The following is a 17,453-nucleotide window of genomic DNA, read 5'->3' as shown; positions in this document are numbered from 1 at the left end:
TTTCTTCTTTTTAATGTTTAATTTTATTATTTATATTAAATGGATTTTCTCTTTATCTATTTTAAATATTTAAAATTTATTACCCACGGATGGAACAAATAAAGAAGCATATATATTTTTCTCGTTTTCCTAATAAGTTATTTAGTTTATTTTATCTCCTCATAAAATAATATATATAGAATAAAAATAATATATATAGAATAAAAATAATAACGAATATTACTAAAATTTAATGAATCGATAAACTAAATTTATATAAATTATTAAAATTAAATTGTTATATACTAAATTTATGAGATTTTTTTATGTGAATTAAAATATTCCATATTTAAAAAGTTTATAGAATAAATTTATTATTATTATTAAGCAAATCATTTTAACCACGATCGAACCTTTTAGGGTTTTTTTTTTTCATGTTTGACTTATGTTTGGTCAAATGGAATCTCAACAGACAGTCCAATTTTTTATTTTCTCATAAAATTCCATTAAAAATGGAAAGTAAATGAACTCGGTAATTATTTTTTTTACTAACTCTCACTTAATTGTATGCATTTATTTTATTATTTAATGTCATAGCTTTATACATAGCATTATTTAGAATACAATATTTAATAATCCATTTTTTCTCCTTATACTTCATAAATCATTTTTACAGTCTTTACTTAAACATTGCTTTAAATTTAAAAATTGTGATTTAATATTTTATAATATTTGGTACTTGAATATTAATGACTTATTTATATTAGTACATTGTTTAATGTAAATTTTTTTATTATTTTACCTTTTCGTAAAATATAAAACTAAAATTAATTTAATCATTAAATTTAAAAGATTTAAATTTAACCTTAAAATGTACTAAGTTCTCTTAATAAAAATTAAATAAATATTTTAATAATTAACATTGTATGATCAGATAATTTTTTAATAATTCATTGTAAATGGACATAATAAATAAGGATTCAACATTATATATTATAACTAAATCCAACTTCTTTTTAATATTCGAACATAAAATTCATCTGTCTTATAATAAATTTTTTATTAAAAATTATAAAAAAGTTTATTCACTTTTTAAATATTAAATTAAAATTTGAAGTATTTATCAATAAAGTCCTAAATTACATTTATTATTTAACAGGTAAGAATATGGAAATTTCAAATTAAACCAAAACTTAAACCTAATTCAGATTTAAGACGGTGGAATGAGAGAGATAGGCGAACTAGAAAAGTCCAAAAAGTTCATTTAATAAAAATTAATTAAAAAAAAAAATGAAGGTTGAAGGGCGGTGGTTCGAATCCTGTCGACCACATGCAGAAACAGACGAGACTTAAACCCGACCCGGCCCACTTCGAGAAGGTAAATTCGTTTAATTAATTGGAAGAGGCCCAGTAGGAACCAGCCACGAACTTATGGAGCTCTCATGTTCATGGGATTGTGTCGTTTTCAGTACACTTCCTGGGCCCCACCGCCCCTCGTGCCATGTTCCTTTGCTTTTCTTCAACCTTCTCTTCTTGGGAAAATTTCTTGGAATTTTCTTTTTTGTTTTTTTTTTTAATCTTTCTAAAATATTTTTCATTCACTATTTTAATAAATACATTTTTAAAAAATTAAAAGAAATTATAAATTTAATTGTTGTAGGATTTGTTATTCACTCTTAATTAATATTTTAAAATTTGACCGAAGTCGATAGATCGTAAACTTTCCATGTGACTAAACGATCATATAAATATTTTAAACTTACGAATCTAGAAACGACATTTTTGTTCGATCCATATATAGATATAGATCAATTTTATAATTATTTATTTATTTTTACTTTATAAATAAATTAATACATAATCAAAGAGATCAAATGACAGGTCAATCAAACCCGACACACTATTAAACTAAGCATTCTTGACAATACAAATACAGATATAGGATCACTTAAAAACCAAATCAAGTAAAACAATATTTTATGGGGAGCTAATTAAAATGACTATATGATTAAAAACAATACATGCATATCGTATAGTTTGTGTAGGTGATATCTAGGGATAATTAAATTTAAAATATGCAATTATTCCTCGATTAGTGCACATGGGGTTGTTCTCGTATTTACAAACACTTGAAATCTCATGATTCATTTTTTAAACTTATAGTGTTGGGGATGATCGTGTAGTTCTTTGATGATTGAATTGCTCTCTATTGGTGCACATGGGCGATCGAGCTATGCCAATGTATTTGTTGTTTACATTTTTTTTATCAATTACAAATCTAGACCTTAAACTTTGAAGCTCTATGTGACTGGTCCTAAAATTTTCAAAATTATAAATTTAGTTGATGTTGTTTTAAATGAGTTAAATATATAAATTTACTAGAAAATTAATATTTAAAAGAAATTTAACTTAATTTATTTGATTCGAGATTTTGCTTAATTTACAAATAATTAGTTAACTTTATACGATATAAATTTAGTTAGATAAATCTCTAATATGATATGCGTATCAATAAAAAAAAAACATATTTCGTATTTAATATAATAATTTTGATGACAAAAAGAAATTAAAAAGCTTAATAAAATTATTTAAAATATATTTATATTAAATAATAAAATTTAAATTCAAACTAAATGGACCACCCAATTAATTTTTTTTTAAATTATTGAAATTAAGTGAAAATTATTCTCAAATATAGGAGCTAAATAGACAATTTACAAATTATATTATTGTATTTAAAGTTGGTAAAAACTATCAATAATAGAAGTTTGTTTTCTTTTTTTAAAACATTGCTTTATATATAATAAGTTTTGTCCTGAGACTTAATTAATCAAAAGTTGAGGGAAAAAAATGTGGAAAAAGGAGTGAATTTTGAAAAATTCGAGGGGAAAATTGGATTTATTAAGAGGGCGACAGAGAAAACCATGTGATTAACAGGCTTTTGTCCCATTTTCCGGTCTTTTTTATTTATTTATTTATTTATTTTAACCATTTAGGGCACATAAACGACAAGTTCCTCATATTCAGTATTTCATCGATGGCAACTTCCGTTATTATTCGCCAACCCCAAGGGCTTCTTTGTATCCTCCCATGCATATAATCTCCCTCTCCCCCTCATTCACTCTCGGCATCTCTCTTCCCTCCGTCTCTCTCTCCCTCTCCCTCTCTTTCTCTCTCTTCCTTAAGAGAACTTCCACAATGCAGAACGCCGCCGTCATCTTCTTGTCGGTGCTTCTCTCCGCCGCCTTCCATCCCGCTCTCAGCCTCGTCGACGGTAAGCTTCCTCTACCGCTTCTTACTCTCCGATCACCTTCTCACCGGAATATTGCGTTTTTTGTTCCTTTGATTAGGAACTTCAGTTCCTGTTTACTTTCTGCGTGAGCAAATACGATTATTTTAAATAATAAAAAGGTTATTAAAGTAAAATAAATTAATAATGTTTTTTTTTTTTATTTACAAAATTGTCCCTTGAGCGTAAAATTTGCTTTCTATGGATAATGACCAATCCGACCGAGCTGGGAGTCCAGTCGGTCACGTGATAGCGAAATATCAACAAATCCAGACCGACACGTTAAAGCTGTGTATACAGATTTCGTTTTATGGACGGTTGTGATTGAATTTGGAGATGGGCCCCACTGCTTCGCTGGCGCTTTATAAGCTGATGGGAAATTGGGATCCCCAAATCCCCACATGATTTTTCAATTTTAACCATTTTTTTTTTTAATTATATTGTACAAAATGCCCGACTTTGAATTTTGTTTGAATGATGTCTTTAATAAATTTAATTTATGTTTTTTTCAGGGTATTTGCCAAATGGGGATTTCGAGAGAGGTCCAAAGGCGTCGGACATGAACGGGACGGTGGTGAAAGGGCCATACGCAATACCGGAATGGGAGATTTCAGGTTTCGTGGAGTACATAAAGTCAGGGCAGAAACAAGGCGACATGTTGCTGGTAGTGCCGGAGGGGGCGTTCGCCGTCCGGCTAGGGAACGAGGCGTCGATCAAGCAGAAGGTCAAAGTAGTGAAAGGGCTTTACTATTCCATCACGTTCAGCGCCGCTCGAACCTGCGCTCAAGAGGAGCGCCTCAACATCTCTGTAGCGCCCGACTGGGGTGTCCTGCCGATGCAAACTCTGTACAACAGCAATGGCTGGGACTTGTACGCTTGGGCCTTCCAAGCCACCTCCGACGAGGTAGCTATTCTCATCCATAACCCCGGCGAGGAGGAAGACCCCGCCTGTGGCCCTCTCATCGACGCCATTGCCATTAAAACCCTCTACCCTCCCAAGGCCTCCAATGGTGAGTCTCTGTTCTAAAAATTAATTGCTCATTCTGTGGAATTTCATTATAGAAAAATTAATTGCTCAGTCAGTAGTTGCTTGAATTTATTGTCTCTGTAACCATGTGGGCAGTGTTCATTGATTGCTCCAACCTGTTAATCGATTCGGTTGTTTTATTGATATGATTCTTGAAGATTTTGGAATTTTCCAGTGATTGAAAACGTCGTCGTTTTGCATTCGACAGATAATCTGGTGAAGAATGGGGATTTCGAAGTCGGCCCATACGTGTTCCCCAACGCGTCGTCAGGCGTTTTGGTCCCACCGAACATCGAAGACGACCACTCTCCGATCCCCGGCTGGATGGTTGAATCTCTCAAGGCTGTCAAATACATCGATTCCGACCACTTCTCCGTCCCAAGCGGGAAGCGCGCCGTCGAGCTCGTTGCCGGAAAAGAAAGCGCGATAGCTCAGATCGTCCGTACGATTCCGGGAAAAACCTACATCCTGTCGTTCGTCGTCGGCGATGCGAGCAACTCGTGTGAAGGATCCATGGTGGTTGAAGCGTTCGCCGGAAAGAATACACTGAAAGTCCCGTACCAGTCGAAAGGAAACGGCGGATCGAAACCAGCGGCGCTAAAATTCCAGGCGGAGTCGACGAGGACGCGGATTATGTTCCTGAGCACATTTTACACCATGCGAAGCGATGATTTCTCGTCGCTGTGCGGGCCGGTGCTCGATAAGGTGAGATTGTTTAGCGTTCGAAACCCTAAGGCGTGATGAAGAGGAAGAAAATGGATGGAGATTTGAATATATAATAATAGTAAGAAAATTGAAGGCGATCTTCTCTGTGAGTGGTTTTGCTTGTAGTCTTGAAGAAGAAGAAGAAGAAGAAGAAGAAGAAACAAAAGAGAAGGGAAGAGAAAAAAGAGGGGTTTTAGCGGAAAAATTAATAAATAATTATATAGTAATTAATACAAAATATAATTAATATATATAATGTATGCGGATCGGATAGGGCTTTCTATATAATAGTGTGATTTTAAGGCGGAGCGGTTTTTCTGTAATTGTGATGTGGAAAAAAAAATCGACTTAAATCGATTTTTTAAATTACTTTTTAATGAATTACAATTACCATATTTCATGATTAATATTTTTTTTCTTTTTAAATTTAAATTCTAATTTTCATTTATTTTGTCGTCACCTGTCACTGTTTCGGCTGATTTAAATCAATTTTTATTTATTTTATATAATTAAAAATCTATATGTTTTTATAGAAAATGGATCTTGTCGTTTCTTAGATGGGTAAAATTATGGTTTAAGGCAGAGAAAAACGATTTTTTAATGAAAAAAATTACCGGATTAGTTTTTATTTATTAATAATACATTAAAATAAGTTTTATTATTTTTATTTTACTATTTAAAGTTAAATTCATAACTAACTGATATATCTAGTTTTAGGAAATAATTTTGACATTATATTTTTATTTGTAATTAAAGTTTTGGCTCATTGGTGGTTAGTTAATTTTTTTTTAATTTCTATTTTGATCTATTTTTTTTTTTTAAAATTAATATAAAATTTAGAAAAAAAAATTAACATACTAAATTTGGAACCAAAATAAATTTATTATTATTTTTTTTTTGAAAATATAAGGACTAAATTAAACTAATATTAAAATAAATATTCTTCTCTTCAAAATTCAGTACACCTTCCTATGTCAATCTCAAAGCCCACAATTGTTGGGCCCAAGCCCAATGCGATAAACCTTCTAACTCGTTATTATTATGATCGCCACGTGTAGGGCTGAAATTCAAGCGGGATTTTGAAGCGGGACTTGAATCCAAGGGTGCAGAAAATCGCGTCAAATAAAAGTCGAACTCCTTCCCTTCACCGAGTATAAAAGACCTCCTACGGCCGTCCGTAACACTCTGCCTACCATTACTGACCTTTTGTTCGTCTAAAATTCTACGCTGTTATCTTCATTTCTTAATCCGCAGTTCCAGATAGACATTGTCGATGGTTAGATTTCTTCTCTCTGCTTTCCTTTTCCGCCTATCATTCGATGTTTTCAATGCTTCTACTTACTTTCGGTTTCATTGCTTTGCTCAGGCGCTGCCAAATCAGGCCACCGTGGAGTATCCTAGCTTTAAGCTTGTAATTGTTGGCGATGGTGGAACAGGTATGGACATAGATTTATTAGTTTCATTTTCTCGGCACTTTAGCACGATTTTCCATGTTTGTGTAGTTTTTAGGAACCAGAATTATATGATGCTGCTCCTCGGCTTTTACTGAACTATATCTTCTTTAGTAGAATAGAAATTGTGCCTTCTTTCTCCGTTTTTCTTAGCGTATGAATGAGATTGGAGATGATGCATAAACAGGCTATTGGACTAGGCTTTTTATTGGAAGGCGTAACTTGCTTCATGTGTATTTTGAGATTAGAGATTGTTAGATCTATGCATTTCTGTTTTACAGCTTTTTGTTTATTGTAATGATGTCATTAACCTCTAACGGAGGACTGTGTCCTGATCCAGGGAAGACAACCTTTGTTAAACGTCATCTTACTGGAGAGTTCGAGAAGAAATATGAACGTAAGAATGAACTACGTTGTTAATTAGTCGATCGTCGTTTAATGAATGATATATTTGTAAGGATGAAGTAGTATTAATATCTGGTGTGATTTGATTTGTGTAGCGACAATCGGAGTTGAAGTTCATCCACTGGACTTCTTTACGAACTATGGAAAGATAAGGTTTTACTGCTGGGATACCGCTGGTCAGGAGAAGTTTGGTGGACTTCGAGATGGTTACTAGTAAGTGTTTGTGTATTGTATCAACTTTTTTTCTGGTTCATGACAAAGATTTTTACTCTGAATACGCTGGAACATATTGTTGGAGCGGTATTTTTCCATGTGGACTGATCATTATGCTTGCACGCTCTGAAGTTATTGTGTTTTCCGTACGAGTGATTTGGTTACTGAATATTTATATTTGCTGAAATCTAGTGCTTCTTTTTGGTCTTGTTTTCTAGTAGTTTCTACAATGGAATTGTATTACAGTGTAGTCTATCCAGTTCTTTCGTGAGCCTAATACCTAGCTCAACACCATGGGTGGGAATGTTGTACAGTTTTATCCTAAGATGCCTTTTGATTTTCATTAACCTTGTTTACTGCTACATTATGATCGCTGCTTAAAATCATCAAGTTTTTGGTGGATTATTTCTGCTAGTCATCTGTTTCTCTCTATCTGACTTTTTGTTTAAGAAGCATCGTATGTTATAATTTGGCTGGCATGTTTATGTTCAACATTTCTAATTTCGTTCGTTTTCGCATGAACATGATGAAAAAGATTAGAGAAAATGTAAGGATATTAATAGAAATGTGGAATTTGTTTTTCACAGTAAGTGTATAAAGTGTTTTGATATCTTAATTTTGAGTTGTTTTGTTGGAAGCGGTCATCTTCCAAAATTTTGTTTGGAATTCCTTTATGAACTGTTGTGACAAAGACATTGTTTTACTATGATATTATGCATCTAGCTTTAACTTCTCTTTGTATGCTCTCACGAGCTCTGCAGAAATAAGCATTTCTTAGCTTATCACTCTGTTCATATTGTATTTTAAACGTTGATATTATAATAAGAAATGCAGATTCTATGTTTTACTATTGCAATATGTAGGAACCAAGATGTACTATAGTTCTCTTAGAATTTGATGTGGTGCTGTGCTACGCTTGTGTGACTTCAATTAATTGATTGCTTTTCCATGTCTTCCTACACTTCTACGCTACTTCAGTATTATTGTGATTTCAATTAATTATACTTGCTTTGTCCTTAGTGCGTCTGTTTTGTCCATTTTGATCAGCTTACTTGTTGCTTTGTTGATAACTCCTTCGGTTTAATCTATTCTGACAAGTTTTGTTATGTGATTGTTTTGGCCTTTTCGTTACTATATTTCGATTTTATTTGTTCTAATAAGCATATTTTTTCTAACCGTGTTTTTTTTTTTTTCCTTTTTTTGGATTTTTCAGTATTCATGGGCAGTGTGCCATCATCATGTTTGATGTCACTGCTCGTTTAACGTACAAAAATGTTCCAACATGGCACCGTGATCTTTGCAGGTATTGTGTTCTTATCACTTGAAAACTCAGGCTTGTATGAAACAATTTTCCTTCAACTTTTAATATGTGTAAAATGAAGGAAAATAGTGAAGTACATGAAAGAGAAATTTTAAAAATAAAAGAAAAAACAATTTTCCCGTCTTTTTGTATTGTGTTGGTCCTAAAGTTGGCTTTGCTTTGCATTAGGGTTTGTGAGAACATACCGATCGTATTGTGTGGAAACAAGGTCGATGTGAAAAATAGACAGGTTAAAGCAAAGCAGGTGACTTTCCACAGGAAGAAAAATCTCCAATATTACGAAATCTCTGCAAAGAGTAATTACAACTTTGAGAAGCCCTTTTTGTACCTTGCCAGAAAGCTTGCCGGGTATGTTCTGTTGTTAGTGTTAGTTTGATGTAATTTTGGTCAGTCTTTCTCTGACGTACATATAGTCTCATCTGTTAGACTCATTGACAAATGAATTCGTCTTTACTGTAACTTGCAGGAACACGGAGCTCCAGTTCGTCGAATCACCTGCCCTGGCTCCTCCTGAAGTCCAAATTGACATGGCTGTACAAGCACAGTAAGTAACTCAACTATTAACTCATTAACTTTTTTTTATTTATTAAATATCACTTTTGGTTCCTAAGCTTTCATAGAAGTAACAATTTAATCCAAACATGTAACAATCTAGTTCTCATACTTGTACTTATACATTTATAACAATTAAGTCCATACCAAGATAAATCTCATAAGAAATAAATTTTTATTACACAAAGACTTAGCCTTTGTAGTTCATAAACCTATTTGTAAGAAAATCCATTAAGCCATAATAATATTACTCATAATAGAGACTAAATTATTACAACTGGTAAAATGTAAGGACTCAATTGTAAATTCGTTCGAAAGTAAGATAACAAACTAATTTTGTAACCTTAATATTTAGACGTGCCTCTAGTCTTAGAATTTGCATGGAAGTATAGGGTTTAGGTTATTGATGAGATGGGTGTTACGACTTTATTGTTTACCACTTGACAACTAGGCCAAGCCACAGTAGCTCGTATAATTGCTACTTCTAAGCTAAACAGATTTGATAGGAATATTCGTGAGAATAATAAATCAGTAAACCAGCCCTGAAACTCATGGATATTTTGAGAAGAAAAGGGGGGGGCTTTATTTTATAGGTTGTGTTAACCCGTTAATTTTTAAATAAATGGCTTTCTTTCTTGTGCTTGTTTCAGGCACGAAGCAGAGTTAGCGCAAGCTGCTGCACAACCTCTTCCTGATGAAGACGATGATGCTTTTGAGTAAGCGTTTGTCGTTTTGGCTCAGTGTTTATAGTCGTTCTGGTTGTCTGGTCAGTTGTTGGTTGTGTAATTCACCAAGTGATTGTCATGGTAGGTTTTGGTTTGATATAGTACTTACTACCGTTATCGATTACAGTTTTGATATATGAATGCCATTTTTGCATTTTATTTTTCTAAGTATTATATTTAGAACAAGAAATATATCTCAGTTGAGTAAAATAGTTTAATACATAATTCACTAGAAAATTGATTACTCCGGAAGAACAAATAGAGTGCCTATTAGTGGTTGCTCTCTTGGTTTACAAATACAATGCCTGTTCCAACGTCTCCCCATTTTTGTATTCTTGGATGGGAATGGAATCTTTAATCAAGATGGCTCAGCGAAGAGATATTTGAGCAAGGGAGCAACAACGGCAATGCTCAAACTATTCCCCAGCAATGCATAGCTACACAGAATAACAAACGTTCTATTAATTCTATGTTTGCCAGTTTTAATCAGTGTAGGAAAAACAACTAAAAAGACAGCACCAAACTACTGAACCAATATTTCAGTAGTGATCACATTTCAGTAGTTCTTGTGATCACGTTTGAAAATGATTTTGAAATAGTTAAAATTACTTTTTTTTCACATTCAAGCTCACTCTGAAAAATGTTTTAATCATCCGAAATCAATTTTGATTGTATGGGAATGAAACAATTAATTTTAACTATTTTGAACTCACTCTCAAACATGCCCTAAATGACTCATTTTACCTACCTAAACAGTGATGCCTTTGTCTTTTGAAATTTGATAATTAGAAGTCCCAAGTTTTTTTTTGTTGTTATCAAAGGAATTAATTAATGAAAAAGGTCAAAATTTCAAAACACTTCATTGTCTTTTAAAATCTGATAATTAAAAGTCCCAAGTTTTTTTTATTATCAAAGGAATTAATGAAAAAGCTCGAAATTTCACAACACTTCATTGTCTTTTTAAATCTGATAATTAAAAGTCTCAAGTTCTTTTTTTTATTATCAAAGGAATTAATTAATGAAAAAGGTCAAATTTTCAAAACACTTCATTGTCTTTTGAAATATGATAATTAAAAGTCCTAAGTTTTGTTTTATTATCAAAGGAATTGATTAATGAAAAAGGTCAAAATTTCAAAACACTTCATTGTCTTTTGAAATCTGATAATTAAAAGTCCTGAGTTTTGTTTTATTATCAAAGGAATTAATTAATGAAAAAGGTCAAAATTTCAAAACACTTCATTATCTTTTGAAATCTGGTTTTTTTAATTATCAAAGGAATTAATTAACGAGAAAGGTCAAAATTTCAAATCAAGTGTTTTTTTAATAGTACGAGGAAAAACTGGTCGTCTTGAAATCATAACTATTATGTCTAAAGAGGCCTGCAGAGTTGAACCTATGAGCGATGAGGAAGGGAAAGGGTCCATGAGAAAATGAAGATACATACCGTTGTCTGAGGCCGATATGCTGTGGAAATTCAAAATCTTCCGGAAAGGAATGCAGGTTAGCAACCTAATATTTGATAAAAGGCAACAAAATCTACGAATTAATGAACTGAAACAACTGCAAAATGAGATCTAATTAAGAATCATTTCAATATCGCTTTAATATAAATTCATCGTGCACCTCTCTAGGAGTAAAATATCTGAGCTTCTGCTCCTTCAGAGAATGAGCCTTACCCATCCTTTCCACCTGCAGCAACAAAAGTCAGATGATGTTGCATAAAATTTGCATTTAATAATTCTAGACGGACGAATATCGCTGCTGATCAACACAAGGGGGGAAATTGCAGAAACACCACGATAGATCTGGTTCTAAATAAAACTTGAAATCTAAATATGAGAAGCATCAATGATTTTTGTTTGCTTAACATGCAACATCAAGTTTGGGACGTGCTTCATTTCCGGGTTCGGGGAAAAATACAACTCTATTGTACCCCCACACCAAAGGTGCAAGACCATACATTCGAAACTATTATGTAAAGGATGAAATTTTACCTCAAAAGGTGCCAAGAGTGAGCCGGTACCCTTCACATATCGGTAGTAGCTTTTTGTGAAACAGCAGCATCGCCTTGAATCAGGATATACGATATCTGAACTATTTTAAGGATCTAATCCATAGTCTATAGTGAGTACTGGTGATGAGATAGTATGGATCATACTAATAACAATTAAACGTAAAATATGTCTGGATACCCATAGCACTGCCCCATCTGTCAATCAAACTGGATGGGACGAGATACTGATCAAAAGAGTCAATGTCTTGCTCATCCACATCCTTGGTTTTCTCCAATGCACCCTCTCTGTGAATACTACTGGTATCATGAGAACTAAACTCGTTTTGATGGTTGGAATTGTCAAGAAACTTACATATTGGCTCACAAGAGAGCAGCAACTTATCAGAAGTTGTTTGTGATCCATGACTTTCAATGATTTCTAAGTCAGCATCATTCTCGAGTAATGGCCGCGGAGACCAAAGAAGTTGATTATTACATAATTGTGTCTGAAAGGATAAAGGCCTCCTTTTAGCCTGCAAAAGTAAAAGGTTGCCAAATAAATTTAGAAGCTACAGATTAGGTAAGAAAAACATATTTTTCATAGTACCAAGTAATCCAAAATAAAATAAAAAACAGATGATAAGATCTGCCTTGAAACACTTAATTCACAGACAAATAAGGCAAATGCATATTATGCCACCATCTGAGTGTTTCTAATCTAGACTACAGTGGGTTTAAAGCGCTAGAAGTAAGGCACGCATCAAGATAGTGACACAGTGGGGGCACGATCACAATCCTTTTTCTCAGTTTCTATATGGGAACAATTCCACAGTTTCAATATTTTGTCAGTCGGTGTCATCAGGAGTACTCCACAAGGGTATTTTAAAAGTGCATCGAGAGTAGGCCGACCAATAGCTGAATATGTCCCTGGGAAGTTGGAACTTTTTTTTTTAAAAAATTTTTATTGCCCCCTTCTCTCCAGTGTTATTCTTCATCTTGCTAGCCATTATATGAGTATTTTCCCCTGAAAGCCCGCAGCCACAGAGACTGAAAAGTCCTTCAGTCTCACTAAGGAAAATTCGCCAAATAAATCTTTCATGTGGTTGGGGGTGCATTGAATATGCGACTATTTATGTAGCAGCTTTGTAGGAGGTGGGAGGAGTTAAAAGTTCTGTAGGGGCAACTTCTAGTGTCTTGGTTTAGATGACGATGATGATAAGGATGAGGAGGTTACAACATAAAATGAATGATTTCTTTGATGTTATCAACAAAAGAACATGTTCCTATGACCCTTTAATGTTTTTTTTCCCTAAACGTTCCTGGCAAAATTATTGCCCTTAGGAGTTAAAAAGATGTCTTCCTTGAGAGATTTGATGTGATGTTTATTATTTTTTTCTGATATTTGTGAGTGTCTAGGCCCAATATGTGCGCACATATACTATTTTCATTGGACAACTGCCTGACCATACTACATTTGATTGCTAAGGTAATTTGTATAATATTAAATCTTAAGTAGTTGGCTACTATGACTTAAACTCATTCTCACTGAACTCTTTATTGTCTATATGTTCTTTATTGAATACTAGACCAACCCATAGTGATCTGTATTATTAAAGTTATAAATCAACAAGGACAGAAAGCTAAACTACATAGCCATTGAAACTAGCAGCATCTTTTTATTGGCATCAAAAGTCTCATGAAATTGTAATGATATTGGGGAAATTAGATGTGAAAGGAAACTTTTTAACAATAACCAGGAGAAGCTGTGTAAGAACAGAGAGAAAAGAGAGTGAGTAAAGTATGCTACCAGACAGAAGTACCGCGGTCTGGAATATGGGACACGAAATTGCATTGGGCTTAAAATAAACTCCTGTCTAGAAAAACCAGCTTTTTCCAATATCTCAATCATTTTTGTATGCGTGTCAGATGTCTGCAACAAAAAGGAAGGCATCTTAAGTATGGCAACGAATCAGCCAAATAAATTCCAGTGCACAGATAAGTTCAAGAAGCATACCTCAAAGCCAACGACGTTTTCCATGAATAACATTACTGGTGGCCTCGATGCTTGAAGCATCAACTCAAGAATTTTGAGGAATGAAAATGCCCGGGCATCGCCAGATTGCTTTTGCAAACCTAATTAAATGGTGCACAATTATCCACTTTCATTGCATGTATAAAATGGTTGCAGACAGATTGTTCTGGTGAAAGGCTTGTAAACCTTGGTGTGTGTGTTACACACATTTGTATATGTATAAAATGAGTATGAATGTTCCAGCATCAGGATTTCAACTATTCTAATGCACATTTTAGTTTGTTATGTTACAGTCTTATAGATACAGAACAAACACAAAAAAAAAAAAAAAAAAAAAAAAAAAAAAAAAAAAAAAAACTGTTCAAATCGTTTTGGCAACAATTTATAAATCAATGACATTCTATTTAGAAGGTGCCTTTTACAATACTCGTACTCTATTATAGATTGGAATTAAATGGAAAGAAAAGGCAGTTAAATGCAAGAATATATGAAAATAATTAATTGACGCATAGAAAGCAGCAAAGCCGTGATATAATAAACGAATTTCATCTCATTTCATGATTTTATACATTGCTAAACATATATTTCAATAAATTATCTAAACTATATTATATCATTGAAAAAGTATATATACTAAGATTTAACTGTGCTTGTCATGAATCTACCATTTTTGCTTAAAACGTTTTTCCAGCCAAACTCAAGTGAATAGGAAATCGTTTATCATAATTTACGGAAAATTAACTAAGAAACTAGCTTTGTAAAAGAATATTCTGGAAATTGGAAAATAAAGCCTCTAATATATAACTAGTTCGATTCTGAAGCATGTTCCCCAATGATAGTTGACAAGTAGAAATTTCTCACTTTATCACGGTGCTTTATTGAATGAAAACTGAAAAAGATTCAATAGTAGCATGTAGCAAAACCATTTATTTGAAAGTTTAGCTTGAAACTGGTAGAATATACAATAGTTTAAGACACTTTGATATTAATAAATAGTAGGTATGAAGTGTACTTTCGGTTTGCAAAAATTTCCTTAAACAAACAGCAGGCGATACAAATTATTTATTTACTTCTCAATTGTCTCGTAACCATACCTTGTCTAGTATATGGTTGGCAAGGAGGTGAAAGAAGCCAAACGTGAGCTTGGTAGCTGTCGATATCAGCAGCAGTCAGACTTTCAATATTACCCTACCAAATAAAGTTCTTAGAAAAGAATGATATGATAAATTTATTTGAAAACAGAACAAAGTTTGTCCCAGTAGTATGCAAACTGAAGAAGCTTAAAATTAACCCAAAACAGCACGTTTTGGATAATCTTGAGCCGTATGCTCTGTTTTGTTCTTGAAAGAAAACAGCCTAATAAATGTTAGTTCTGATTTCCAAAGCGAAGAAAATTGCACAAAATTTATTTACATTTTTATATTGTGTGTCTCATTAAGATAAAAATTTAAAAGTTTAAAAATGAGCTTTTATTTTGCACTAAAAAATTACAAAACATTGTTTTCAAGGGTTTCATATCATTTGGTATCAAAGCCCTAAACAGGCAAGTACTAAAACCTTGAATCATTTAGTATCATATTCTAAATGATACGAAACCCTAAGGAATTGCATATATGAACTCTCCACCCTTCTACCAAACAGGAATTCCACCCAACGAGAACTCCTGATTGTCAAGCCTCAAATCCCAAATCAATTTAGAATCAATCATAAGGGAAGGATTAGATGATGGATTACCTTGATGATCAAAGACCTGAGGTAAGAAGAACTAGATCATAGGTAGAACACTCCACAAGAAAGTTGATTAAACCTAACTCTTTTTAAGAAAAAAAAAAAGTTGATCAAACCTACTTGAATGCTCAAGCATGCAACCCTAAATTAATAATTGCAAGGAAGGTGGTGAACTTTCAGTCATTTGCACAAAATTGAGGTGTTTAATCTCTGAGGATCAATATGGAGGAGAAATATAATAATTTTTTAAGCATCCTAAACTTCTAGACTCCAAGTTAGATAATAGATCCAAAAACTAAGGATGTTGGACCTACGTAGTTGGGAAAAATGAGTACTGAAGAATTCAAGGGCACTCCATGGTTCGTTTTTTAATATCTAGTTCAATGTCTTTCTTATAGTTCTCATTTGCTTTCTGAATCTTACCATTAGCACAACCAAGGGAACAGGGTTGCTTTTGACTATAATAACTAAGCTTAAAAGGAAAAACTAACAGTCCTGGTTAAAAAAAGTTCGCTGGCGAAATGCAAGAATTTCTACAGGTATCCTAAATGTCTAGACTCCAATTTAGATAATAGATCCAAGGACTAAGGATGACAGACCAGGAAAAATGAGAATTTAATTGAGAGCTGCCATGCCACCTAACATCATTGTAGAATGCAAGGATTCTCGTTCATACTTTAGACTCAAAATTTGCGTCATTCTTGGACTCAACCAATCACAAATGGTCTCTTTTGACCATAACTCGTACAAGGAAAAAAAAAAAAGACACTCCTATTCAAAGGAAGCCTTGCATGAGCTGTTACATGTCCTAGATTGCATAACGCTTATAGTTTGACAATTCAAAGAGGAATAATAAAATCCACTACGCTAGTCATTTGAATAAGAGATTCCAACAGAAATGCTTCATATAGCTACCATATTCTCCACTACGTTGTGAGTTCATAATAACTTCATTTGTAATCTTATCGCTAAAGAAATACGTCCATCAATCAGAGGTAGGTAATTCCAACGAAATAGACAATCGTAGTTTCAACATTCAATAACTGCAACTTAAATCTACTAAAACCACGATTGATAAGAACTGGCATCTCATTTCTGAATTTAGAGAATTGTTTCGTTATCTGTACTGAGAAGCAGCAAAACTTTACTCCTTCGACAGATGAGTAATGGAACCGTTCTCCAAAAACAAGAAACAAGAAGAAGAAAATGATGTCAAAGAAATGTAGGACGCTTTTGCTTCGGAAATTCAAAAGAAAGTCCACGACGTTAGGCATTTGAATCAAATATCCAACAAAAACACTTCATATAGCTATCGTACCGTCCGCTTACGTTGTGAAGTCATACTAGCAATCTTAATCTTATCACTTCAAAAATATATCCATAAGCGTGCAGGAGGTAATTCCTCACAACCTAGATATGCTTAGCTCCAACATTCAACAATTTAATATTCAATCTACTTAAACCACGAGTGGAGATAATTTATTCAATTTTGAAGAAAACATCAGTTTCATTGTTTTATGTCGAGAAGCAGCGAAAATTTATTCCTGCGACAGCAAGCAAATCGATCTCAAAAACGATGTAAGAAGGAGATTCTGTCATACCTGATAAGGACGATCACCAAAATTGTGCTCGTAAACATCGTTTGCTTTGTTGTTAATATCAAAAGCTCGTATCACTTTCGCATCGATGCCAGCACGCAGTAGCGAGTACCTCTGTAAGAATTCAATGCACAAACAACGCCTCTGTAAAGATGTACACCTGAGATAGAGAACGAGACAGAGAGAGGCGTAGGAGGAAAGAGTACCATGCCGCCTATGCCGCTGTAGAATTCAAGGACTCTCCATGGTTCGCCTTGCAGCTTCGGAGAAACCTTCTCCATTTACGTCTGGTTACTCTGCCCCGCCTGTGCGGAATCTTTGCGCGGCAAGTGCTACCTCGGCTAGAACTAGCACAAAATTTTAGTTTATATATGGCTCCTAAAAAAACTTGTCTTATTGTGCTTTGCGGCGATCCCGCCTATATACTAGAAGTCA

General features: G+C 33.6%; 3 protein-coding genes across 5 annotated transcripts; 2 read left to right on the top strand and 1 right to left on the bottom strand.

The window, feature by feature from the left end:
* Positions 1 to 3,054: 3,054 nt before the first annotated feature.
* Positions 3,055 to 5,157, top strand: LOC111806058 (BIIDXI-like protein At5g11420). Its single transcript, XM_023691406.2, has 3 exons — positions 3,055 to 3,253; positions 3,781 to 4,278; positions 4,504 to 5,157. The coding sequence occupies exons 1-3, from the start codon at positions 3,070 to 3,072 to the stop codon at positions 5,034 to 5,036; spliced, it is 1,215 nt and encodes a 404-aa protein (XP_023547174.2). The 5' UTR covers positions 3,055 to 3,069; the 3' UTR covers positions 5,037 to 5,157.
* A 962-nt stretch (positions 5,158 to 6,119) lies between these two features.
* LOC111805613 (GTP-binding nuclear protein Ran-3-like) lies at positions 6,120 to 9,828 on the top strand. Its single transcript, XM_023690746.2, has 8 exons — positions 6,120 to 6,276; positions 6,367 to 6,436; positions 6,792 to 6,848; positions 6,952 to 7,069; positions 8,283 to 8,372; positions 8,559 to 8,738; positions 8,857 to 8,934; positions 9,593 to 9,828. The coding sequence occupies exons 1-8, from the start codon at positions 6,274 to 6,276 to the stop codon at positions 9,660 to 9,662; spliced, it is 666 nt and encodes a 221-aa protein (XP_023546514.1). The 5' UTR covers positions 6,120 to 6,273; the 3' UTR covers positions 9,663 to 9,828.
* Positions 9,829 to 9,867: 39 nt separating this feature from the next.
* DNMT2 (DNA methyltransferase-2) lies at positions 9,868 to 17,397 on the bottom strand. 3 transcript variants are annotated; one of them, XM_023690744.2, is made up of 10 exons: positions 17,225 to 17,393; positions 17,022 to 17,132; positions 14,787 to 14,880; positions 13,675 to 13,793; positions 13,468 to 13,590; positions 11,860 to 12,193; positions 11,662 to 11,756; positions 11,291 to 11,356; positions 11,112 to 11,176; positions 9,868 to 10,104 (listed from the first exon to the last, which is right to left on the bottom strand). In XM_023690744.2, exons 1-10 carry the CDS (start codon positions 17,297 to 17,299, stop codon positions 10,026 to 10,028), a joined length of 1,161 nt encoding a protein of 386 aa, XP_023546512.2. In that variant the 5' UTR covers positions 17,300 to 17,393; the 3' UTR covers positions 9,868 to 10,025. The 3 variants fall into 3 exon arrangements, with proteins under 3 accessions (XP_023546512.2, XP_023546513.2, XP_086984398.1); XM_023690745.2 differs by having other exon boundaries at positions 14,787 to 14,842; positions 17,225 to 17,385; XM_087128272.1 differs by lacking the exon at positions 13,468 to 13,590 and having other exon boundaries at positions 17,225 to 17,397.
* Between the last annotated feature and the right edge of the window lie 56 nt (positions 17,398 to 17,453).

The sequence above is a fragment of the Cucurbita pepo genome, chromosome 11 (genome assembly GCF_057944985.1).
Source record: "Cucurbita pepo subsp. pepo isolate OVF chromosome 11, ASM5794498v1, whole genome shotgun sequence".
Lineage (NCBI taxonomy): Eukaryota > Viridiplantae > Streptophyta > Magnoliopsida > Cucurbitales > Cucurbitaceae > Cucurbita > Cucurbita pepo.
The sequence above is the reverse complement of the archived record's forward strand: the minus strand, read 5'-3'. Positions and strand labels throughout refer to the sequence as shown.